The sequence below is a fragment of the Sturnira hondurensis genome, unplaced genomic scaffold (genome assembly GCF_014824575.4).
Source record: "Sturnira hondurensis isolate 20B ecotype Veracruz unplaced genomic scaffold, ASM1482457v3 Scaffold0004474, whole genome shotgun sequence".
NCBI lineage: Eukaryota > Metazoa > Chordata > Mammalia > Chiroptera > Phyllostomidae > Sturnira > Sturnira hondurensis.
Window position 1 is genome coordinate 5,290,312 of NW_028077105.1, and position 27,714 is coordinate 5,318,025.

At 39.5% G+C, this 27,714-nt stretch overlaps 1 protein-coding gene across 1 annotated transcript; it reads right to left on the minus strand.

The window, feature by feature from the left end:
• TBPL1 (TATA-box binding protein like 1) lies at positions 1-27,714 on the minus strand. Its single transcript, XM_037045709.1, has 7 exons — positions 27,446-27,714; positions 6,960-7,138; positions 5,172-5,254; positions 4,950-5,013; positions 3,127-3,230; positions 2,899-2,993; positions 1-870 (listed from the first exon to the last, which is right to left on the minus strand). The coding sequence occupies exons 2-7, from the start codon at positions 7,092-7,094 to the stop codon at positions 791-793; spliced, it is 561 nt and encodes a 186-aa protein (XP_036901604.1). The 5' UTR covers positions 7,095-7,138; positions 27,446-27,714; the 3' UTR covers positions 1-790.

Below are 27,714 nucleotides of genomic sequence, written 5' to 3' on the forward strand. Positions count from 1 at the left end.
TAGTTTTGTAACTTTTAAAAGATATTTAACATTTTCTAGCATATTAAATTAGCAACATAAAATACTATGCTTAATCTGTAAAGTTCTACTCTGGCTCCCTAAAACTTATATACATGTTTTTATTTCTAACCTGCAAGAAAAAAATCCTATTTGATATTTGGTAACAGAGCATTAAAAGGTCCTATGTACACGTGGCATATATATTTACAAAATACACTTCAAAAAGAAGCCAACACACTTTAGCAAAAGTCTGAGCTTGCATAGATTAAAAAAAAAGAACTAGGAATACAATTTTTATTAAAATAGAAAATGGGGAATAAAAGTTACAGAATGGATATGAAGAGAGACCTTTTCCAAACTTTTATTTGTGCACATTCAATTGAAAAAGATAACTTTTACAGGTTCTTTGGTGCCCATATTCAGCATACAAAAATGTAAAAGACTAGTCACAAATAAAACACATTAGCTCAAACTGGAAAAAAATAACAACAAAACAATTCAAGGCAGTGCACGCCATGACAGCTCTGCCTGTGGGGACATGAGAATTACTGCGAAAATAAATAGAATGTCCTTCTGTAAAAGCAGCAATGTCATGTCTTGTAAACTTCCTTTTTCTATTACAGCAAAGTTTGAAATAAAATCCAAAGGGACTGGAGCTTACACTGTAGCCGTGAAGGAATAAAAGAGTCTATTTCCTCAGTTACTGTTGGTCCAGTTTTCCTTTTGAGTCCAATGTGCAGCAGGTTTTCAAAGGTGCTCAGTTAGGGATTCTAACCAGTTAAGTGAAGAATTATAAAATTTCTTTCCTGCTTTCAAACACGAATGGGTAAATCTGTTCCACAGCAGTAGCAACAGCCTTGACATTGGGCCCTGTAACAAACACAGCGGAAGATGGGGTGGGTGAGAGGAGGCAAAGAGAGGAGGCACTAGGAAAAAGTTCATTTCTCAGAACTAAAAGTATCCAAGCAGTTTTGGGGTTATGGTTTTAAAAAAAATCTATACACATAATTATACACAGAGTCATAATAAAAATCAAGAGAATAATTTTTTCTAGACAATTAAAGGGAATCTGAAATAAAACGTTCTTCATCTTGTTTTGGGGCACCAGTGTGAGAAGTGTGTACATAAAAAACTGCAGACAAGGAGTGTGCACCTGAAGGAGAATAAAAAGCTTATTCTATAACACGCTTATTTAAAGGAAGAAATGACAAATGGGCCTAGAGAACTAGAAAACTAGTGTCCTTTTGGTCCCTGTAGTCTGGTTAGGCTACATCTGAAGCTTGCAGGGGCACTGAGAAACTCAGCAGAGTACAACAAAGCTGCTTGCAACATAGGTGAGGCCGTTACAAACCACGTGGTCTGAAAATGAGCAGTAACTTGCAGAGTTCCTGCTAATCTGACCCCACCCTCACAGCTCACTCCATCAACAGAAAACAAAACAAGCGCAAGGAAATGGGGCGATGCTACACATTAATTAATCTATATAATGCTAGGAATAACTTTTCAAAAATGTAATCTTTCATTTAGATACCTTAAAAGAAACATAAAAGTAGACAATAAAAAGTATTTTCATAGAATTTACTTTGAATAAAAATGCCTTCATTAACTACACATACCTCCTTACTAGAAGGATCCTAAGAACATACACGTACCCACTGTGTAATCTGCCGGTACTGACCACGTCTTAGGCTGGTCCATTCCTTCCTGACTCAGTTTACCCTCTCCAAATAGTATAGTGCTTTGCCCATGGAAACCACTGAGTAAGACTGAATTGTTATAACATTTCATAAAATATTCCGATGTAAATATATAATGCACACTAATTAACCAGGTCAATTGTCTTTAGTTCATTATTGTGTTGTCTAGTTATCTATTAACTCAATAAAGACAGACTTTACAAATGCATCATTTTATTCTGCACTCAGCAGAGATTTATCAGTGCACTTCGGAGCCCCTCAAGGTCTGGGTTCCTTCCTAAGTGCAGAAAGAGGTGAAAGAAGAGAACCATCAGACCTGTTGTTCCTCACCACTCTGTCTTTAAGATTCAGGCACAGCCCTGGCTGTAAAAGTCTCTGAGGTAGTTGTGAAAACCCACGGGATGAGTCAAAACTAAAACTTACTTGCTGAGCATTTAATAGTGTGAATAATTTTTATTCTCCTTTAAGGGCTGAGGGAATAAAAAGAAAAACTCCAGGCACAAAAGAAATGTCCCTTAATTCAATACTGCCAAGAGCTGGGCCTGATTCCCAAGTGATGTCTCCATACAATTTATAACCGTAGCAGCTTTAAAAACTACCCTGCATGGCCAATGCTACCTTCTAACATCTAGGCCTAGCAGGTCGTTTTGAAAAGACCCCTTCCAAACACCTGATTTCAAAGATAAAACAAAGTACACATTAATATATACAAATAGGTACTGATTGTATTTAAGTATTTTTCTTATCTAAAACCTTTATCAAGTTCATAAAAATGGGTTTCTCCTGAGTATTTCAAATGAAATATCATAAACTAAAAAAATAATATTATGAAAATATATACTAGAATATTCTTAACAGTACAAAGTGGCCAGTATCCGAGTGCCTGAGCACAGCGCATTACACACTGGACACGGGACAGCCACGCGAAGGAATGATCTACAGACACTTGGAACAAGGAGGGCGGACCTTCCTGGGACGGTGACGAGGGAAAGTCACAAACACAAAACAGTATGTTATTAGATTTTAAAATAGTATATAAAAGCGAGTAAAACTAATCTGCAGTGCTAAAAATCAGAGGACCGGCTCCCTCTGAAGGGCACAAGTTACTGAAAGGGACAAATCAGACATCGGTGCTACTTCTCCACGGGTACCTTTTATTCGATACATAAATGACAATCGTGGTTCCAATATCATAAAATACCTGTTACTGTAATACTTCCTGTTGAAAAAATCTGTAATGTAGCTCGTAGAGATTTTATCCGGTAGCACACAGCAGGATGAAGTTCAGGTTCATAACTATACAAAAAAAGCCACAATATAATTTACACAAATTACAATAATTTATATATAACATATAAGTTTATAAATATTTACAGCATGATAAGTAATTTCAAATTTGGCGAGTCACCTGGATTTTTTAAAGACCTACCTGGCATGAGGTCTGTTGTTCTTTGTGAATTCTGGCAAACGGATTTCAAATGGCATGTTACATACTGCTAAAACGTTAACAACCTTAAAATCTGTAAATATTACCTTTAGGAGAGAAGTAAAGCTCAATAAATTATTTTGAAACAAACAAAAATTCTGCTCATCAAGGAAATTCTTAATGATTAAGTTTCAATCCTTAAAAATATAACCAAATTATATAAAACAAATATCTTAAGCTCGGCCCCAGGATTTCATCGGTAACATGTGAAACGCTGTAATTATGAGACACAAAAGTGTCACCAGGAAAGCAAACGAAATCTGACTACAGCAGCTCATCTGCTGTCTTCTGAGTCTTCAGTTTAATTTTTTAAGTGGGATATTTAGTCTAATGAGATAGGAGAGCAAACAGAAAAATCAAAGCACAGTCCTCTCAAGAGTCAAAATGAAAACGTGTCACTTTAAAAGTCAATAAATAAATAGCTGAGTGCACACTGAACCTCAAAGATCAGACTCCGTCTTACACGCAGTCAGGTAAAAACAGCCTTTCTGTGAGTTTAGTTAGATGTTTGTTTTCTTTAAGGGAACAGAGTGAAAGATAAAGTGATTCATTTCGATTTCTCTCAACATTTCTAATTTTATGCTAAGACAAGAGGCTCCAAGGCTAAAAACAATGGCCTCTCAAGTTAATAACTTCAGCAACTCCTAACAGTATCTTGAATAGATTTATTTGATCACCTATTCAAATACTCCTAGTAAAACCACAATTCTGGATAAGTAGCCATTCTCCAAGTCAGCACCGGCACAAGACAGTTATAGAAAGCTGCAAGACCATGCAAAGTGGCCCCGCTGTTAATCAGGAGGCCCGCCCTGGGGCACCCGGACCTGCCGCTCACAGGCCCCGCAGTGCCTCCTCTCACCTCCCACCTTAGGAGACTGACGTCATCAGAGGGAACCTCACCTTCCCATCACTTCCCAACCAAACTGCAAACAGCCTAGGCTCACCTCTTTAGGGACTATGGCTCATCTTTACCTTTCTTTCATTTATGCATTACTTGCAAGTGACCTAGCAGGTTCATAATATGTATTAATTTTACTCAAATTTATGCCTCTTTAAAATATCCAATGAGGTTAATCTACCAGCAACGGTCACTGTACAAGTGGGAGAGCCAGCCAGCTAATGTGTACATACCAACAGGTCCTGCGGCTCTCTGTTCATCCTCGTACTTATACCACTCTAAACACGATTAGAAACATGCTTTTTTGTTGTTGTTGTTGTTTTGCCTTAGCTGGTACAGCTCAGTGGATTGAACACAGGCCTGCAAACCAAAGGGTCGCTGATTCGACTCCTAGTCAGGGCACATGCCTCGGCTGCAGGCCAGGTCCCCAGTGGGGGCCACGTGAGCAGCAGCTACACACTGATGTTTCTCTCCCTTTCTTTCTCCTTCCCTTCCCCTTGAATAAATTAATAAGTAAAAATCTAAAAAAAAAAGATAAACCTGCACAAACATATTAAAAAAAAAGAAACATGTTTTTTTGAAGGGGGGGGTGGGTCACAATTGTTTGAAAGTGAGAAAAGAGTTGAAAAGTTGGTGTTTCTCGGTAAGAAACAATCTGAAAAAAGCCAGGATCCACTAACAATACCCAGATGGGCAAGTTTTGCTACTAAATTTTTACACTGAAGAACAATATAAAAAAACCTAGAAAATGGTCAATCATGAGAGTGGTTTCTGTATAGATTTCTTTAGTCTACTAAACTCAAAATTTTAACTTTACAAAAATAAATTCTTGAGTATCTGCACTTTGGATATTTTTTGAAAATGTTACCTGAAAACCTAGTTTCTGCAGACAGCGGGCTAAACGTCTGGCACCAAATTTAGCTTCTTCTTCACTACAGTTTTAAGGAGGAAAAAAAAAAAAAGACGATTATACAGGAAGTCGATTTTATACTGAGGAGCATGACAAACTATACATATAATTTTGTTTCTATGTCTATAAATGTCCCTTCCATGAAGGAAAATTAAAACTAAAAACCCAAGTAAAATTTACCTTGTTGCTCCAGTGCAAATAATTTTTCCTGAGGACCAAATTGTAGCTGTAATTCTAGGTTTTCTAAGCTTCATTAATACTTTCTGGGGAAAAAACATAGGAAGGATTAATTTTTATATATGGCTCTGCTCTACGTGGCTATTTTAATGTTTAAATACTACTCCAATCTTACCCAAGAGCAAAATAACTATTCTCTAAATTATCCACCCATTCTGAAATCAAATACCACATTGAACAAAAAATGCATTAATTCAAAAAGACATTTAATTAGTTAAAGATACACGGTTTGTATAAATCTCCCACTAATACCTGAAAGCGATGGACTACAAAATGTGTGCATATGCCACCTCTCAGTCCACTCCAGTTCCATTAACTGGAATGTATGGTTTGCACGGACTCTCAAATATGGCAAATGTGTTCACAGCTCAGGAGTTCCGCAGCATCTGAAATATTGTTCCTTCTTATTCATCTCACCCGAGTCTCTCACCGGATGTCACTGCGGCAGATGCGCATCCCCCCACTGTGCCACCAAACTCGCACCCATTCACCCCGTTAAGTTCTAACCTGCTTCACCTGCTTTGTGGTATCCGTCACTACTTTACAGCATCTCAGAGTTGAACTATCTACTACATATTTGAGTTCTATACACACACTTTGAGTGCAGGAGAAAAGCTGGAGCTAAATGTAATTTCAGTCTCCTTAAAACACTGGTTACATTCTGAGGTCTTCTCTTTCTCTGTCAGGTGCCACAGCATCAAACTAGAAAGCTATTAAGTCTGGGGCTACAAAGTTTAACAAAGATCCAAAATAAAATTTGAGCTAAAGTAAATTACAAAATTCCAAACACAAGTAACCGCAAGACACAACACTACATTTAATTGTCTTTTACCAGCAACTTGCCCATCAACTCAGCCGTTCAGTTAGCCTTCCTAGGACAGATGAGTTCTCTGCCATAAGGTATGTTAGAAGTTCTCAAGTAGCATTAGGCAGTTTTGTCTCTAAACTTTTTAGCACATATGTTTCTTCCTTTGAAAATGAAGATGGAATTGCTGATGAACTTGAAAATCTTTGTGCGTCACTGAAAGTTTTAATTGAACTTAATTCATCTTTACTTAGTTTCTAGTACTGAGGACTAACAATAATTTACCTAGGTATACTGGCATCTAATTTTTAGAACTTAAAGCCTTCATATATATTCTTAACTTTCATAAAAATATGATATATATCTCATCATTCTTTGGTTTACCCACACTGTCATTTGCAATGTTAATCTCAAAACACTAAGGGTGAAAGCAAGTTACCAGCTTTCATTTCAAAGATTATAGGTTTAACATTTAGAATGCACATATTAGGATATAAGCCATACTTTTAGCTATCTGTTACTAAAGAACAGCAACTATCTTGGTTAATTAAAGAGGTCTATGACAACATAAAATTTACTACCATCCATCCATCCATCCATCTACGTATCTTAAGGCACCATTCATTCAAACATAATTATATTTGAGTAAGTAAGTATACACGTAAGTAAAGCCCTCTTCTTCAGTCAAAAGAAACTGAGAGAACAGTATAAACTTCTTTGGTTAAGACTCGGTGACAAGCATCTCGAAAAGCTGCTCTTTCATCAGAGCAGGGGCCACTTCTTCAGGGCTCACTGTTGCAGTCAGTGCAACCAGAACATGGTAAGATGCTCATAAACTATCTGGAGAATGAATACATTTTAGTACATCATTCGCAGCACCTTACAATTAGGCTCTGTAGCACACATATCAAAATTCAGATACTTACTCCAACATCACGCTTATAAATTACATTTGCTCCCTCCAAAGCAATCTTCCTTAAGTTCAAATGGCATCTTGTTCTAAAAACACAGACTACATTTGTAATTAGAATGTCCAATGCAACATCACTGTCTGCATCCATTGGGGTAGTTTAAAAACTTAGCTTCCCACCACGAAGATCACATCCTGAGAAATAAAACAAAATAAATTAAATGTAAATGTTTTCTGAAGTTTTTACAAATAGTCTTGAACACTAAAATGAAAACAATAAACCTGTATTATTTTTCAACATTAAATCAAATCACTTCCTTTCCCCACTAAAAATGCCATCTTAAAAAAGATAACATGTCACATAACATTCAGCTTTCACTGCTTAAATTTAATAATTAACTTTTTATATGCCAGGAGGCTGCCAGTTTTTCTCTTGCTACTTGCCTTTACAGCCACTGTGTTTTAGGTGTATCACAGGTAATTTTCCAAACACACCACATTCAAGGGGTGGTGGTTCCAATGTCTAACCATTAATGGCACTACAACCTATCTCACGCTTGCTAGAGCTATAAAAAGGATGACCTATTTTTCTTCTATTTCAACTAGAGTAGTTGACTTAAGTTTAAAGGAAGCAGGAATATTATTTATAACATTTATAAACAAACTTTCCTCATTTACTAGTCATTCATTCATTATTTCACTTACTGAAGTGAAATAATTAAGAAATTAAATTACATTTAATTCCTTACATCATCTAGTAAGGAAACTGGAGAAAAAAATTATAATAAGGCCCAGACTTTGTCCCCAAGGAGCTCACAGATCTGTGTGTGCGTGTGTGTGTGAGGAGTGGGGTGCGGGGTGGTGGGGGGGCAGCTCTAACAAACAGCACAACACCATTTTCATTGAGATCACAATCTTCCAAAATATCTCTTTCCAAAAATACTGACAGAAGAATTTCCATAAACAAACACAATGAGCCCTAATTTGTACTAAGCATAAAACCCATATTCCAGCAAAAAAATCTCTTTGACTGGGTTTCTACATCTTAAAATAAATTATTAATAATAATTTAGCTTCCCTAACCTACAGAGAAAACCAGAAAATAGTATTACGATCTTTAAGATTCCTTGCAGCCACAAAAGAAAGAACTAATGTCTTTTGTAAGGATCCAAATTATTTATGTGACCAAAACAATGAAGATGCCAAGAGTCCATATAAAGAAAATTCAATTTGCTTTTCTGCCTGTCAGTGTCCTAGAACACAGTGACAAGCCAGACCCCAAGACTTCTCAAACCTACATAGGACTGCACTGCATCTAATTCTGTGTATCAACTGTACCTCAAGTTCATTGCATTTTCTCACTTTAATGCTCCTTTCAACTTGCTTATTTTTTTTGTTTCTGTTTTGTGTTTAAGTAACCTCAAGTGATTTTTATCTATAAGGTGTGAGGCAGGGGTGGCAGTGGCCCTGATTAATAGATATGTAAGTAGATTAATAAACAGAGGACAGAGGCCATCATCGGCACTGATGTTAGGCAACAGGCTCAATGTCTGACTCAGGATTCACTAGTTAGGAGAACTTGGGCAAGTTATGCAATCCGTCTGTGTCTTGGTTTTCTCATTTGTGGTATGTAATAATAGATGGTGTTGTGGGGATTACATGAAATGTGTGAAAAGTACTTAGCACATATATCTGGAAAATAATAACACAAACATGACAGTGAGCATGGACACAGTAGGTTCAAGTCAACAGGCAGAACAGAGATCTCTGAGCATCACTTCCCACGATGATACTGTAACTGCGAAGCAGAGGCTCCTAGCTGCTCACCCCAGCATCCACTCTGCCCTTCCTTCACAAGCAACAGAACCCAGATGCCTAGCTAAGTACCATGGCAGAAATGAAGTGCTACCCCTTTCAGTTCTTGGGCAACAGGTACAGCCAAAAAGCCACGTGACTCTGTCTTGTCAATGAAATGTAAAATGAAACAGTTTTCTGTCTTTTGGAAAGTCAGTTACAAGGGCTGAACTGAGCCAGCAAACCCCCTTTGGCCTTTCTGCCCTTCTTCCTTCTTGCTGCCCGGGGTCAGGATGTGACAGCTGGAGCTCAAGGAGCCCTGGAATCTTGAGACTATGAGGAAAGGGTGGTAGAGCACAAACAGTTAAGGAGAAGAAGCCTGAGTTCCTGATACTATGAAAACTCCTTATCCCTGTGCTTCCTAACTCCAGATTTCATGAGTATGAGCTAAAAACCAGTTTCCACCTTAAGGCCTTCAGGTTGAATTTCTGCTGCACGCAGCTAAACCTAATCCTAACTGACACACATCCCGTGAGAATAAACTACAAAAAATACTCCTTAAAGAGAAATTACATTTAAAACCCCCCCAAACTATGGCAAATACACTGCTTCACAAAGATTTTTTACATCAAACAGGCTAAAACAAAGAGAGGCAAACCCACCTGTCTGAGTATCATTAAACTAGTGAACCGAGGGGAGAATTCAAGGGCAATATGTAGAATAAAAGTATGTCGGGGGGTGGGGGGATAAAGCAAATCTTTGTGAATGCAAAGAAGCCTTGAAATTAATTCAAAATCGATGATTATTTTTGTAGCTCAGCAGTTTATATTCTAAAAATGAGGTCATGGACATAGCTCATCATGAGTAGTGTTTATATTCTAGACTAGTAATGTGGCAAGCAGCCTCAGGAAATACTATTGCTTTAACAGGGTTTATGAAGTCAACACTTTTTTCAAAGACTTTATTTATTTATTTATTTATTTTTAGGAAGAGGGGAAGAGAGGGAGAGAAACATTGATGGGGTTGTCTCTCGCATGTCCCCACTTGGGCACCAGGCATGTGCATTGTCTTTCATGTAGGCAATCCCAGGCATAGTCTTTCGCATAGGATGCCTTTCCAAAAAAGTACTGCCCTGTCTGGTGTGGCTCGTGGATTGAGTGCCAGGCTACTGTGAACCGAAAGGTCACTGGTTTGATTCCCAGCCAAGGCACATGCCTGGATTGAGGGCCAGGTCCCCAATAGGGGGCATGTGAGAGGCAACCACACATTGATGTTTCTTTCCCTTTCTTTCTCCCTCTCTCAAAAAATAAATAAAATCTTAAAAAAAAAGAATGCATCTTGAGAAATAATTAAACTGAGCAAAGTATAAATAAGATTATACATTGCAATTTTGTTAATAACAGAATAACCTATGTGTCTAACTTGAAGGGACTGGTTAAATAAAGGTATAGCAGTTTTATATAACAGGTTACTAAATAGATTTTACAAATTATAAAACTACATGAATGTGGACAGAGGTCCAAAATGTGGAAAAAAATTATGTTTGATTAGAGTTCATTTTGGTTTACATACTTATACAGCCAAGATGTTAACAATTATTCTTTTCAGAGTTGGCATCTGAGTGACTTAAACCTTTTTTTCTTCTCTTGTTTTGTAGTCTAGATTTTTCTCTTAAAAAAAAAAACCAACAAATACTAGGTTTACTGAAAGAAAAATAAATTTAGTTCCATTTTGACTTAAATTTAAATTATCAGTTACTTTCCCACTGCCCAGGGCCTAATATTAAGATGTGGTTTAATCAGGTGTTTTTTCCAGTTTCTGAAGTAAATACCTAGTGTGAGTTTAAATATATCCTTCTGATAATAAAAAGCAAAATTTAAAATTGCACCTTCCTAACTTCAGGAAATGTAACATTTCTAATTCCTTTTAAAATACAGTGTAGAAGTTGAAGCAAACTTCTTCCTCGATCCATGATTTTACATACAAGAACATACTGTGTTCTTTAGTGATACTTAAAAACATTACTTCAGCAACCTGCAACCTTAAAGCATCACCTGGAAAACACTGCCACCTCCCGGCTTTTAAGACAAATTGCACCCAAGGCTACCACATTTAAAAATTTCCACACCAGGATATTAAACTGAAAGGCCACAATAATCAATCTCAAAAAAAAAAGCAAAAGTTACTCCAAAATCTAACAAAAGGCAAAAAACACCCCCAAATAAACCTTAGAACACAGAAAAGATGACTCCAGCTAAAGTGTATTCAAATTGCATATGAAGATACTGAGGGAGGGGCCTAAAAGGTTTCACAACATTACCATCCATGACTCAGGTGGTGGAAGGGACCGACTGGGAAGAGACCAATTTGCAAACACAACGTGAACCCACATGGCCTCCCAGGGATCATTCTTTTCTAAAAGTAAGACATGCCATTTAAACCGACTCTTTACGAAGCTCCCCAAATAGCAGACTAGGAAACCGACGTTTGCACACTGATTCTGACCCACTGCCACACTTGACAGTCTCTCAACAGTCTCTCAACAGTCTCTTGGCCTGTGGCCAAGACAGAGACAACCAAAGGTCAGCCTTTAGACAGAGGGCGTTCTTTCACACCTGCCTAATAGTATAGAATATACCTTACTTTTCTGGAAATTGGTAATAGTATCACTGTACCTCCCAGGGCGCCTCTAAGGATTCAATTTAATCATCTAAGTCAAGTACATACCATACAACATGTTTGTCAAAAGGCAGCCATTACTGTCTGGTAGATTCACATGGTTGAATACTGTAACTAAATAGTATGTAACGAATTGATACAAAGCTTGAGAAAAGTCACACTAACAGACAGAGAAAACCAAGACCTTAATAGGTCAGACAGGAGCCAGCACACCACAGCCAAAGGGCGAACTCCTGTTCTGTCCAAAGGTTTTAGTGAAATCACCGCGTTCCCAGGTCTATGTAAGAATGCTCGCACAGCTGAGCAGCCCTGACAGAGACCAAATGACCCACAGCCTAAACTACTTACTATCTGGACTTTTAAGAAAAAGTTTGCTGTTTCCTGGGCCTAATAAGTCAATATAAATAAAATAAAATTTAACATTGATTAATGTAAAGTTCACATTTTTATTAAAATGACCAGAACTTCTGTATATCATGGTCCTTCATCAGAACCCCAGTTTGAAGTGAACAGCTCTAAGGGATACGGATCCTGAATGATAAAAGGTATTAGGGAATTCCTGTTATTTCTGCTAGAGACAGAGTGGTTATGGAGACAAATACGCTTATTTTTCAGACATAATTCAAGGGGGAATGTCATGTCTGTAACTTACTTTAAAATACAGTTATTTTTCTCACAATCTGACCTTAGTAACAAATAGATTTGGATACAGCTTCAGGTGACTCCCTTAGAATCTGGAATCTTACCACAGCAAACACACAAACTTGAGATAACCAATTATTCAGGACAGATTTGCCTAGTTAAGGTGTAATTGTATTTTATAACAAAAAATGCCCTGTTACTGCTTCAATGCTTAATGACAGTTAAATGGAGGAGACAGATAACACGAATATTCGTTACACTCCTCTCCCTACATATCTGTCTGAAAATTTCCACAATTTTACCAAATAAAAAGCTGTTTAAGACAAAGATTTTTCTTCACAATAGGTCACATTAAAACATGAAGTTTTAATTATATTACTTTTAAGAAAACAAAACAAAACAAACAAACAAACAAACAAAAAAACAAACTCAAGGTCAGATGGGAATATCCAGGCAAAAGGAAGAAACAGCCTCTTGAAACATCTAGAACATCCTGCCCTTATTTTTAAAGAGGGTACCAATGTTTAGAGGAAAGCAGAGTGACATGGGATATAAAAACAGTTGTTTAAGAAAAGTCTCAGGACACTTAGCACAAGAAAGGAAAAACAGCAGTTGTTCTCAAGTATCTGGGAAAAAGGGGAAATTTTTTTATTTTCAGAGATCACACAGAAGTAGATTTCATGAAGCCACATCAAAAAACAAATACTTGCAAAGTAGTGGGATCCCCAGAAGTATATGAAAAAAAAGAAGAAAAAGAAAAACAAAAGGACAGGGAAGGCTAGATAATTAATCAACAGCTAAGAAAGTTACAGAACAAGTCTTCAGTTGGGTAGGAGATGAGACCAGATGGTTTCTAAGATCCCACCTAATTCCCAAATTCCTGATTCTAACTCTTAGATGAAGACACACTATAGACAAATTGAGGAATTATATACTAAATTTCTATTTCAATTCTAGAGCTAGCATGTTAGTTTAGTTAAATTAACACCCCAATTCTGAACGTCCCACTTCTCGATGTCCCAGGGACAGTGGAACAGGCAAATCAGATGCACTGAGGGCTAACCCAGGGCACAGACAATGAGCAGAACCGCCCCCTCTCTCCCTGGTGGGCAGGGTGGGATTCTGCCCTGGGACCTATTCTCGGGCATGGCCTGCAGGCTTATACTCTAGGAACCAGGCTTATACTCTAGGAACCAGGCTGGCATTTTTGTATTCTAACCACATGGAGAAAAAGTTATTAATAATATGCCTGGTCACAAAAATCCTCGTATTTCCCAAGGGAAGGATCACATATCATACCAACATACAATTTAAGACTTAACAGATGTTTAAGTAAAAGCAAAAGATTTTGATGTACCAAAAAATCACTATATTAAGTTAAACAGAAAGTTAAATTATGTTTACTGCATGTCTCCAACTACTATACCTCTGCTCAATCTAAATACTAATCCTGAAGACTGGTAAGTGGATAGCATTCATGTGAATAACTTGCACCAAAATAAATTGTTATAATTTTAAAAAACCTGTATTAAAAAACTACAAAAAGTTTTATTGGAAATTAGTTAATAATAACTGTGGGTCGCCAGCAACCCGCAGTTACTATTTTTACTTAAAAAATAGTAAAGAGGAGTGCATTTTATGCTTCAGTCTATAAAAATATTTGTAATGGTACCTAAAAAGTAGTGAAGAAAAATTTAAATGATGCTGGTTTTCTGAACGACTGTTTAAGAAAAAATAAGTCAGTGGTTGAGACTCTCATGAAAGTTCCAGCTACAAAAAAAAATGTTTGGCAATTTAAGAACATATAATCTAATACCCACCCCATATTAAAATGTTCAAGCAGTAGCCTACCTAAGAATTTTATGGCCCTGGCCAGGTAGCTCGGTTGGTCGGAGTGTCATCCTAACAGGCCAAGGTTGAAGTTTAATCCCGGGTCAGGGCACATACAAGAATCAGCCAATGAACGTGTAAATAAGTGGAACAGCAGATTGATGTTTCTCATTCTCTAAAAATCAATCAATTTAAAAAAAAAAGAATCTCACTATTTCGGGATGTACTACAATTCCGAAGGAAAGGGAAAGGAAGGGAAGGGAAGAAAATTTGGGCGTCCAAGACGTGGATTCTCAGGAAAGACACGTGACAGCTCTGAGCCATTCGCACCCTTATGGTCGGGTGCAAACCCCGCCCTTTATGTACACACCACATGGCTGTCTTGAGGGATTAATGAGCACCTCACAAATTAAATATGCCCTATTAAAATAATGTATGAGTCAGTGCTAACATTAATATTAAATTAACATCTAATTACAGATAACAAGTCAAAAAGTCCACTTACAGAATATAGTCTCAAATTTGAAGATTCAAACTCAGAGACGTGAATTTTAGCATGTCAATTCCTTATGGGAAAGCAAACTTTTGTATAAATTTAGTATCTCAAATTGATGTCTTACTGTATGGCTTTTACAAAAGGTGAACGTGTCATTTTGTGATTATATAAGAAATACTCAAAGGAAGAAATTCACCCATAACCCTGACACAGTGACAATCACTAAATTTTTTCTATGCTTATACCAATACGTTTTGAGGCTACTGAATCCATACATTCATCTGTGCATACAAACAAGACTGTGGTCATATGAATATACTGTCACATCTGGTCAACAAGGACCTTTGTACAAATCTTTGACAACCTGATATAAATGAAAAACAGCAATGCTGACCTGACTTTTCTTGCATGCTAAAGAGGGCGAACTTTTCAAATACTACTAACTGGTATTTATTGTGTTAACTGTCTCATGTCCTTTGTCATTTTCCTTCTGAGATTTCTTACTAATTTACATAGGCTCTTACATGTAAAGGATATTAATGTTTTGCCTGCTTATGCTATTTCTTCTGCTAAAAATGATCCATCCCCACTGTGGCTCCTCCTGTTTGTTCTATAGCTCAGCACCACCTTCATCCAATCAATTCTCTAACAATGGACTGGCAATCCAAGCATTCAGTCTCATGAGAGGGGATGGGGATTCAGCAGTAAACATGACCCGGCAGAAGGAACAGCCAGTGTCTCAGCCTGGAGGGGAGTTGGGCTGCTGGGGCCCGCAGGAGGGCCAGCACGGCTGGGGTGTGAAGGGTGAGCGGGAGGTGGGCACACCAGGCTGGAGATGCGGGCAAGGGTCAAATCGTACCTTATAGGCCATGTTAAAACTTTCCATATTTATCTTGAGAGCACAGTGAGCTAAAACAGAAGCAAAAGATGACACGATGTACTTGTTTTTAAAAAACCTATCGCTTCTCTCGAAAGGACACATGGACAATAACAAGGGGGGGGGCTGGAAATGGGAGGGAGGGAGGACAGGGGGTGGGCTGGGATGGGGGTAAAAGGCAGAAAACTGTACTTGAACAATTAAAAAAACAACAACAAAAAACCCCCTATCACTTCTGGAATAGGAGAATGGGCTGGAAAGCAGGAATGAGCAGGAAACTCAGTCAGGGTCCTCAGTGCAGCCACGCCGGGGAGAGATGGCAGCGGTGGGGCAAGGACAGGGCGAAGGAAGGTGGGAAGAAGTAGAGAGGAGACGAGTGAACAGAGCTTTGTGACTGATCCGGGGAGGAGGGAGAGGGGGACAAAGGAAGACTCCAGGTTTGCGGCCTGAGATACTATTTACCAAAACAGAAACACAGGGGGAGGGGAGCGCAGGTTTGCAAGGGAGACAGTAAAAGGAGGAGGGGTTAGCGACCTGTTTCAGACAGGCTGGCTTGAGGAAGCCTGTGAGGCATCCAAGAGGAGACACAGAAATCAGATAAGAGTCCACTGCTCAGGACAGGACAAGGTCCAGACTGGAGGCGAACATTTGGGAAGCCTAGTATGGAAGGCAACTAAAATCACTATGGGTAAAATAAGAAATCAAAGGGACTAAGACACCTGATCCCCAAGACTGAGACAGAGCAGCCCTGCTCTGAGTTCTATTACCACGTTACTATGCATACACCACTATCACTGCATTTTTCTGCAGCCTCGTGAAATTTCTTACTTATATATGTTTTCTTGGGAGACAATAAGCTTCTCAGATGCATGATCAAAAATGACTGATTTCTGCCCTGGCTGGCGTAGCTCAGTGGATAGAATGCGGGCCTGCGAACCAAATGGTCGCTGGTTTGATTCCCAGTCTAGGGCACGTGCCTGGGTTGCAGGCCAGGTCTCCAGTTGGGGGCATGTGAGAGGCAACCATACATTGATGTTTCTCTCCCTCTCCTTCTCCTTCCCTTCCCCCTTCTCTCTAAAAATAAATAAGTAAAATCTTTAGTGAAAATTACTGATTTCTGTGCCCTAGCCTTGGCATAGTTCCCAAGGTACTAAACACATTCAATACAGTGGCTGTAAAGCTTAACTGTCAGCCTGAGCTGAGAAAGCAACGTGCACACACACGCACACACACACACATACACAGGTTCAAGAACTCAGACTCTGGGGAAGCTTACTTGGGTCAAATCTAAACTCCACCATTTATCAGTCATGTGACCTTGAGTAAGTTACTTAACACGTCTGTGCCTCAATGTCCTCACAGGTAAAATAAGGCAAATAACACTACCTACCACAGAGAGTTGTGAAAATCAAAATTTTGTGCAAAGCATGGAGCTCAGTACTTACACATGGTACAAAGCATTCAAATTTAACGATTCCCACTGTTACTGTTATCATTCTCCTTTCTTCCTTCATCCACAGTTAGAGAAATGTTCAAAAATAAAAAGGATTTCCAGTTATTCAAACTAAATTTAACAGTGAATTTTTAAAAAGTCCCCAGTAACAACAAAACCATTTCAAACAAAAACAAATAGTTGTTGGTTTGGGTTTTAAAATGTAATGAACTTGTTTATCACGTTCTTTTCATTTAACATGTAAATTTACCATGTTCATTTCATTTCAAATATAAGACATCAGTTTCTTCCATGTGTCCCCATTTTCTCACATTATGGGTGATTACTTAAAAAAGCTAGGGAGTTCCTCTTCTTCTAGAGAGAACCCTGAAATCTGCCCGAAGTTATCAATAATGTACCTACAATTCATGAAACTAACTTAGCCATGACCCTGATGCTAAAGAAACAGCATAATTTTGTAAAGGTTATTATTTTCTTTGCAGGTATAAATGTTAATTCACCAGGCAGCTAGCAAACCAAATAAACCCTCTCTCCGCTTCTGTCTGGTGTCACGGCTGGCATGTACAAAGTTCAGACTTCCCTTTATTCTGGCTTATTTCACGAGTGTGAACGCAGGGTTCAAACCCGAACTGCTGACTGCGCATCAAGAATTGCATCGAAAGAAAGCAGGGCACGGTGAAAACACAACAGGCAAAATTTCCTATTTTGATAGTCTCCTTTCTACTGCTTTCATAGGATTACCCTTCATGTAAAGTGCCTGCCAATGCAGAAAGCTGCCAGGGGTCTGCGTCATGCGTGACTGCCATGTGAGGAAAGGGGAGGCAAGGCTATGAAATGCATCTTAGAATTACAGTGCACAGAGCTCACACCATTCTAGGTAAAAAGTTTTTACTATTTAGTAAAAAAATATAACATAAAAGCGAACAGGATTACACAATAAATACCTTTCCACATAGAAGCATGATTAAGAATTTCTGGTTTCACTCAGAACTGGTAAGATTTTAACTGATTGAGGGCTGTGTCACTCAAAAAATGATAAATGACACGAAGAACTTGCCTGAAGATCAGAGGAAAGCCATACATTTTTTAAAACCGGAAACTAAGGTGTATGAGAAAAATTAAAGGGCAAGGCTTTAATTACAACAGTAAACTGAGTAACTAAATAACATACAAGCAAACGAAAGGATTCTGACATAGAACACACAACAAGAGTAATAAGGAAGTGTTACGACGGGAACATTGGTTCTGAACTGGATGACGACAAAACAGACAGAAACCTCTGAGGCTCAACCCCCAAAGACTAACCGTTGTAGGGTCCTCATTTTTAAAAATTTCCAAGTTGTTTCTAATGGGCCCTGGTTAATAAGAACCACTGGGCTGAAACACTGTGCCACAATAGGTCATCAAAATAATGGAATCTCCCTTTCAGTACGTAGGTCCTTTAAAGGGGCTATATTCTCGTATCAGACTGTTGGGCACGGAGCACATCAAGATTTCTGTACTCTGGTTACCACACATTGTTTGGGATTCATGCGCCAAGTCATCACAACCTGCCTTCTGCCTCCACAGGGTGTACAGCGTATTGAATGAACGGCTCCTTGCTGAATCCAGTGTCGCGGCTGAAACTCCCTCTCTGGGCCTCTCTAGGGCACACAGCACTGGGAACCCAATTCTCAAAAGCCTCCCTCTGGCTTCTGAGGCACCTTTCCTGGTTCTCCTCCCATCTCAAATGCTTTTCCATCTGCTCCTTAAGTCAGAAGTTCTTAACTGAATTCCATGACAGGCCTGGTTCAGCACAATGGCAGGTTCCACAGCTGAGGAACCCTCTGCAATTATATACGTATACACAAATTCGGGTGTATACCGAGGAGGCCATTGTTTTCTTCATTTTCTCAAATGAGTTTAAGATCCCTGCATCTGAAGATCACGGCCTTAAATCCCTTTCTTCATTAAGCTTTCCGGCTTCAATTGCTATACATAAGTTTGTGGCTCCTACAATCAATCCTGACCTATCAGAGATCTGAAACCCTATTCCTGTTTGGCATATTCATTAAATTAAACCAACACATCCAAAATTAACTAATCCCCTCAAAAATACTCGCTGTCTTAATTTGAGTTAATGGAGCCACCATCCAACACCCACACACACGAATCAGAAATTTCAGTCATTCTTCCTCTCGTCTCCTATAACCAGTTAACTTCCGATCTAACGATCTAGCTTCTTTTCTGCATCCAAAGCACCAATGTTTTATTTTAGGCTTTCACATGTCACTGCGGCTACAGCCTTCCAATGGAACGCTCTCCCTGCAATCTCCACAATCTGGTCCATCTACCAAATAGGCAACCAGAACTATTTTCCTAACAGTGCCGCACACCGCTTAAGAGAAACACGTCTTGGCTCTCTTATACGGACAAAGTAGAATCTAACTTGTTTTGCTTGGAATGGCAGGCTTCGCCTTTCCAATGTACCGTATTTTATGTATTATGTACATATTTTTGGACTATAAGATGCACCCCACCCCCAATTTGGGAGGAAAATGCAGCAGCGACCCTGCTCCACTGCTCCCCCCACAGCCAGGCAAGCTGCATTCGGACTATAAGACGCACCCCCATTTCCTTCCAAACTGGGGGATGCATCTTATAGTCTGAAAATAAGGTACTTTTTGTAACCTCTTCTACTTCCAATACATTTTAGCAGTCTCAACTTCTTACCAATCCTCTTGTATTCAATAGCAGACCTTTCCTGATTTAGGATGCCCTTCCCCATTCCTTCAACTATTACTCCTAACTGAATTCATTCAGCATGCAACTCATGTGAAGCCAGCACTATGGCTAGACACTGGGAACTAAGCTCAGAACAAAACAGTAAAGTAAGGAACCCTCGTGGTAGCTGTATTCCAGTGGAAGAAACAGACAACAAATGGAGACACAAATTTAAATAGAGAACATGCTGGATGTTATAAAGGAAATAAGATGACTCAAGAGAAACTATAGGAGGAATGATGTAGGAAGACCTCTTAATTTCCTCAAAAAATGAGAAATTCTTAACACAAGATCTTGAAGAATAAGGAGCCAGCCACACAAAAGACTGGGAGGAAAGACCCAGGTGGAGGGCACGGCAGATACAAAGGTACTGTTGTACCACGACTGCCTGTTAGACTGAGGGCGCCATGGTCCTCGAAGAGAACTGTTTCCTGTAGATGTGTCTTTTAAAGTTTGGGTAACTGGCACTTGGTCACCAAATCAATAATTGTGAATTCAATGAATACTTTAAGAACAATTAAAAGAAAGAACTATGAAGGTGGAAAAAGTGTGGAGAATAGACATCTTTCCCTGTGACAGTAAGAATCTCAGGAGCCCAAAGCACTCACGTGCTCCAACAGTGCCCTGGTTCCTTCCTCATTTCCCTTTGTTATGCTGCACTCAGTGCTCCTGCACATAACATGTTATCTTAGTTCAGACCCCCCAATCCTGAAGGGCAGCTGTGTTCCAGGAGCTTCCACAAATACAGAAACATAATACATCTCTGGTGTAAGGAAAGAATTACTTTAATTAGAACACATCTACAGGCCCTCAGCACTCCTGATACATACACTTCCTTTTCCCTCCCCTAAGAGTTTTGATCTCCCCTTCACCCCAAGGCCCTAATTCATCCACACGCTAAGTTCATTCCGTGACAGCTGCTTATAGACCAGCTACCCTGACAGTCGCTTCAGGCCCAGCAACCACCCATGAAACAGGGTTTGCTGATTAAGCCACTTTTCCTTTCTTTACAGAGTGAGGGTGAGGATGCAACCCAAGACACATTAAGTTACGAATATAATTTAAGACTCCGAAAATCTTCCAATTTAACAGGCCCCAAACAAAAAGCCCAGAAAGAGTAAATTAAAAGGCACATATTCTTAATGTACATACGAATTAACAATTATCCAAGTAAATTTACACTATGCATTGAAACAGAATTTTCAGGGTTAGTGGCCAACTAAGAGTCTTCTGTGCTATACTGACCTAAAGATTTACAATAGCATACCCTGCTAAGAAAATAAAAGTATTATTAATATAGTTTTTTATCAGTTGTGAACTATTAAGATATGTCACATCCCTTACCCTCAGGCCCCCCCCCCACCAAAAAAGAACACAGAATTGAGTTAAGAAATCTAATGTGTCTCTGAGATGTACACACGGAGTTTGTGTCGAGGATGGTCTAATGATGATGAACTGGGGACTGTGTCCTCAACGTGGCTATGCCTCCTACAACCACCCAACCTGCTGCCAGTGGAGACACTGGGGGTGTGGTCAACCCATGAGCAAACACAGGGTGCTCACTAGGTTGCACATGCACACGAATAACCCAAGAAGGTCATTGTGGCCATAAGCAGGTTAAAAAAAAAGGCTTTGTGGCTCAATAAAAGTCTCTGGTAAACTAAGAAAAGTAAGCTAATTCTTGTTTCACAAAAGTTTCAGGTTCACCACAAATCTTAGCTGAGTTGGTGTAAGCAACAGCTTCTATAAATGTTGAGCACACTCAAAAACCAAATATGCCTCTTCATTCATGTTTGCTCTTTTAGGTTACACATCTGCTTTATTAGCTTCATATCTCAAGGACAGTGACATCTGTTCCCTTTGTTGGAAGGAACCAAGGGAAACATCAACAATGTGTTAGCTCTTTATCTCAAAACAAGCAGGCTTCATTATGGACAACGGTATCATGTTTTCCTAAAAAACCCCTAACACGCTGTGTGTGCGAAAGAGCGAGCGGGAGAGAGAAATAGCCACGGGCATTTCCTTGCTTATCTCAGTCTTTTTTAGATCCAGAATCCATGATAATTATGGATAATATTAACAACATTATATCAATACTAAATCTACTCTGGTCATTGTAGCTATTCAAATCAGCAGTATCAACTAGACTTTACTCTCTTTAAACAGAAAAATAAAACCCACTCCCCTAAACACAGGCATATTTGCCAATCTTCTTTTGCAAGGGGTATAAAAACCAACTAAAACAAAAACAGCATTAACACAAAAGAGGAATTATAAAACTTCACTCCTGTACATTTAAAGCAAAATATACTCTTAATAATATATTTTACATAAACTTCTATTGGATTGGCCAATAAACCCATTTAAGTTTTTTCCATAAAATAAAAGACGCATTTTTCAATATTCACCAATAACTTTATTGATTTGGATATTTTGAATATGTTCACTGTTTCCCACATGGTATAATGTCGATTGTTCTCAGCTATTGTCTTAATTTGATTGCTATCGACTCGACTGGCCTACCAACTGCGGAGCATCCTCCAGCATGAAACTTCACAAACCACATCTGACATGTTTCACCGGCCACAGCGCCTTCGCAGACACTGCACAAATCTTTTCTGTGTGTGTGTTTCAGTTGTGTTTTTGCCTTTCTTGAAGTAATAAAGCATAGTGTGCTGAAAATGTCACTTATTTTCTTCCATCTTCAATATTAAAGTTTTCCAAACTTTTTGGACAACCCAATACGTATTTAATAAAAATATTTCAACAACAAAAAAAAACACGAAAGCTTGGATAGGAGCCAAATAGGAAAAACAGTTTCCAATTCAGTGTTTAAGCATAAATATTTATTTTCTAGTCAGCAGTTTCAAATGTAGATGTTAAAACTAAACTATAACATTTGGGCTTGACTTTAAAGTTAGCCCCTTCAGTAGTACCTAAAAAAGCTATAATCATCAAGTTACTCCCCTGACTAGGTAGCCTCAGTATTTGGTGTTCGCCTTTTACCATAAACAAGTGATTCTGCAATTTTACGGTCATTCTAGAGCCACTTGAATTGCCGGAGCACAGAAGCAGTGTCAGCTACTGGTAAAATTACAAGGTAGCTACTATCTAGAACATTTATAGTGACACAGAAAACTCAAGTTAAATGGCTTCACAATGATACCAGTAAGTTTCAAGTTCACCATCATTTAAGGTTATACAAGTAAAAAAAGTACTGCCTTCTAAAGAAAGACTAATTCTGCTAAATGAAACCATTGGAGTCTGTTGCATTTATTCAGAAGTACCATACAGCTAAACAAGCGGTCAAGTCCACAGGGAAATAGCATTTCAATGGCTTCAACACAGTGCCAGACAAGGCTTTGTTGGCCTTCCCTTTCCAAGAAACGGAGATGTCTCTTTTTACTTAGTCCATCTGCCATAAGTGATAACCAGATGCCTTTGTGACAATTCAAAATTAAAACAAAAGTGCTTCTCCCCCTTCCAAACTTCACAGCGTGAGATGAGTCCAATAGTCAGTGATCACAAAGAATTTCAATGCTTTAACAAAAAGCCTCCAAATGAAAGAAACAAAGCATTCAAGTGGTCTAATGGTTCAAGTGCACCTACACTGCACTACCAAGTACCACTGCTACTAGCACCACCCAACAGTCTTCCATCTAACTCTGCTGAGCACTGTCCTCAGGGCTTCACACCCAGTGCTTGCTCACGGCCGCAGGAAGCAGCCCAGCCACCGTACTGAGTGAGCACGGGCAGGATGCATACAGAGTCCGTGCTCTTCCACCCTATGCTAACCCGAATCCTAAGAAGGGGTAATTAATCTCCATCAAAACCATTCTGTCTCAGTGAAAATACTTCTAATTTATCAGAAGGAGGAAGTTTAACAGCATTTAATTAATTTGAAACATTATTTCTTCTAAAGTTGTGAATTAAGAAACAAAAGCATGTTACGGACCAGCGTCTCCAGACAGATGTAAAAGGTGCTACACACAAGGTCCTGATTTCATCCACACACGTCCTGAGAACACTCTGGCCTTTCAACATACAGGGTGATTTTCACGTTCTTGATGGATGAGTACTGCATGGCCCGGGGGCCACGCAAACCTTTGTGCTCCATTTTTTTTTTCTTTTGGTGAAATTTTAGTTTCATTATTAACTCCCACATGAAGGCTGATTTGGACTGTCCCAGAATTCACCTTAGTGTGTTTTCTTAAAACCTTTTATACGATCCCCAGGAGCACGCTTCCAGTGTAAAACTAGGTATTGGAAGCAAATTCTACATTTTATCATCCTTTAGCCCCAAGATAAAACCAGGTTTGTACAATTTCTGACGTGATCCGATTCCTTGACTAATGACACACTTCTGGAATCTTGCTTTTTCACACTCACTCGCACACACCATCCCTCTTCTACCATTAAAGGTTGATCGCATCTGTGTGGCCGAAGGATGTCAGATACATGTACACATTTGCCCTTCTGAAATTTCCCAAACTGGGAGTCACGTGACAAGAGCAAACACTGCGTCTTCACGGTAAGCCACGATTTTTATTGTTTGAATTGGTTAAAAAAATGCCCTAACCACATTTAGGAAACTTTTGCTGCTTATAACTAGCAGCCAGTATAAAAAGTTGAAATTGTAGGAATAAAATACTAGACACTAGTAGATTAGATGCCTAAAATTTCCCCTCATCCACTAGATTAACTCCCTGAAGTAAAATAAAAACATGTATCCTTCTATTAACATTAATCTTTGAAGTACACACACACACAAACACACACACGACATGAACACACAGCTCAGGAGTGACGCCCAGTCCAGAACCTCAAGAGCCTTCTAGCTCAGCAGGCACCAGACACAAGGAAATCCACATACCAGGAGCCACAGCACCAAGCAATATGTAAGAAAGGACTTGCAAGTCAAATTTGTGCCTGTCATATTTTGGTATCCATGTATGTCGTTTCTCTGCTATCTGCAAGTACACACACAAAAAGCACCAGAGGAAAACCATTTCTCATCCAGTCTTGGCACACCTCACGTGGTATTAGGCATATAAAAGGTACAACATATACGGGCGTCAATTGTAGGCAACCTTTATTTGTAATTCAAATGTCACAATACAGTTAAATTTTCAAAACACTACAGGTTTTGACTGTAGTGTTTTGACTAAGAGACATTGTGGAAATATTTTACTATACACTCTTCTAAAATCAATGTGAACTTTATTTTTCATAGCGATAATAATTTCATCACAAGGTCTATGATGCAACAGAAGGAAATCCCCAGGTTATTACAGGTCTCCTTCACCTAAAAACAGCACTGATGCCCCCACTCAACTGTATTATACCATATTTGCTGATTTATAAATAATGTGCATGCCCGTAAGAAATGACACTCTACAAAAACACTCAGCTGTGTATTTCATACGTATTCATTCTACTTTATAACAAATTCTGTATTTGTATACATCCACAAAAATTCCCCAGATGAAGAAAAATGTGTGAGAATCACTTCACTTGTTCCCCTAAATCTGGCAAAATGATCAGAAAAGGCTAATGTTAAAAGTTTTTTAGACTAAAAATTATGCAAGTCTAAGGTTCAATTAAAAACCCATAGCAGGCTCTAGGACTCTGTTATCTTTAAAAACGTGACTGGGTCTACAATGGCAGTGTTACTTCTGAACTTCTAAAGTACTTTCTATTCTACAAGTTCAAATGTTCTTACGTGCCTATTTCAATCAGCATAGGGCTCTTACCTGTTGTAATGTACAACCAAGTCACTCAGAACGAACACAGAATACCTGACATGACCACTCTGATTCTCCAAATGAAGGGGAGGGGGACAGAGAGAAAATGCAACAGACAGACAAAGTAATGTTAAGGAAAGGGAAATACAGGCCCAGCACACACAATGAAAACTCCCTAAGAAACAAAAACAATAAAACTAGCATAAAAAGTCATTTTTGATTAGGACACGATTAAGTAAGGAGAGGAAATAAGTCACACGAAATGTTGGGAATGTTGTGGCAGACAGCAGGGAGAGCAGAAATTGGATGGATTGTTAATGAAGAGGGAAGGTACAGCTTGACTCCTAGCCCTCCACCCCCTCCGCACAAACATGGGAGGAATAGAGGCGACAGCAAATAAGGTCTAGGTGAACGGAGCATGATGGTAGCCTTGACACTGAGGATTAAATTCACTGTGTCTCATATGCACCACGAAAATCCTGGGGCTCAACATCCAACAGCCTCAAGTGTGGCCATCTGCTAGCATGTCCTTCACAGAACAGCTATATCCTTCCTTCATTAACCTAGATAGCAACATTGGGGTTTTCTTCTTATAGTATTAAAATGCAATTTTAAACTTCCCAGTGTTTTATACTTCCCATCTTTTTAAAAAGAAACTGCCCACCTCTTTGCACATGAAATTCCTTTAACAAGAGACACTGAATCTCCCATGAAAAAGCCTGAGTTAAAAACTGTACTCTAGCATCATAAAAATTCAAGAACACACAGTAGATCATTATAGTTTCTGAGCCTGATTTTTGAGGGCAGAGAGTACAAAAAGAGAAGGCTGGGAATAAGGATGACATCTTTCTATTTAAGAGAAGCCAGGCTTAGCAAAAAAAGGGGACACATAGAAGCGGTGCCTGACATAATTGCCTCTGTGATTTATCAGTCTTATTTTCATCTGTAATCATCAAGTTTATATAAAAAGCTGTTTCCACTGAACACAAAATGGCATTATTGCAGTACGTTTTTGTGGCCTTTTCAGCATGCCTGCCACAGGAAAGCCTCATATACTGACCTAGAATAGTTTTGAAAAGTATAAAAGCTTTAAGTAGTTAGTGATGTAAAGCTTAAAGAGGTATCATAAACTGGTAAGTATTTAATTGGACATATAGAACTGAGTAATTCTTTGAACAAGATAGTGATAAAAGCCTCTTCTCCATCTGAATGAACTGGCATTTTCAAAAACTTTCAAAGAGACTGCAGATTATAGCTGAACCTTCTCCTTGTATTTCTTTCTTTTCAATTTCCCTAGGGAATCTGCCATTGTTTCTTCACTCAAAAATCACACCAAGCCCGTTTCCTTTACTTGAACCAATTTTAAGGTACCGTTCTCAACCCTAAATACACAAGCCCATGCTGGTTAACTGCCAGTGTCGCCTTGGAACTACAGGTGACAGATGCAGCCAGAGAGCTCACAGATGTGGCTGCAGTTTGAACCTCACTGCAAAGAGCATACTGACACAGCTCGCAGTTCCAGCTCGCAGATGCATATCTCTGCAGAATAGAGTTTTAAAAACCATCATTCCGAATTAAATTTACTTTTAGGATGCTTACTGGCTAATATCGTTAAGCTCTTCTCCGTACTCTTGCCCCTGCTCAGTCCCACCCACAATTCATTTTATCTTCCTTAGTTTCTAGATCCTTCTTCATATTCTTGGTTAATAAAAAATAAGAAGACAGGGACTTTCAGCGAACGTGATATTTGGAAGCCCTCCCGTTCCGGCAGAGGCTGCTCAAGTTTTAGGGGAAACAACGAGACCCCTAGCATCTCTGCGCGATCCCTCTTCTCTTGGGTAAGGGATCTACAGAGACAGACGGGGCAGCTCCCTTCTCCCGTCTTTCCCAGTGGCCGCTAACATGAAAAACAAAACCCCTCTTTTTTTATCCTATACCCCCGTTGGATAACGCTCCCAGGCAGTGACGCCCCACCCCCACCTCGTTATCCCTAACCAGATCCCCAAATGCCACCCAGTTCCAAGAACTGGACCCTCCCTAGGCTCGCAGACCAATTTCCCCAACCTGAGCACCTCTCCTCCACTCATCTGCCCCCGCACAACCCAGCCGCAGCACAGCCGCTGCTCTGCACACGCCCGCCCAGCGCCCAGACGCCCCGCACCCGGCACTCAGGCCGCCTACTCGCCCGCGCTCCCACCCTGCCCAGGGTCGCCTAAGGGGTTACCGTGGGAAGAGGGGGCGGCGGCAGAGGACGCGGCTGCAGCGTTGATGCCGGTTGCGTCGGACGCGAAAGAGAAGCTGGAGGACAAGGATGATGATGAGGCGGGCGCGCTCCCCAGTCTCCATGGAACTCCCGCCCCGGCCCGTTGCTAGGAGCCCCCGAGGCTCGGGCTCCGTCTTCCGCGCTTTGTTGTTCCGGGTACAGGCAACTGCTGCTTCCCCGCGACAATAAATAGACTAGACGCGGGGGAGCATAGAGACTGCGCGCGGAGG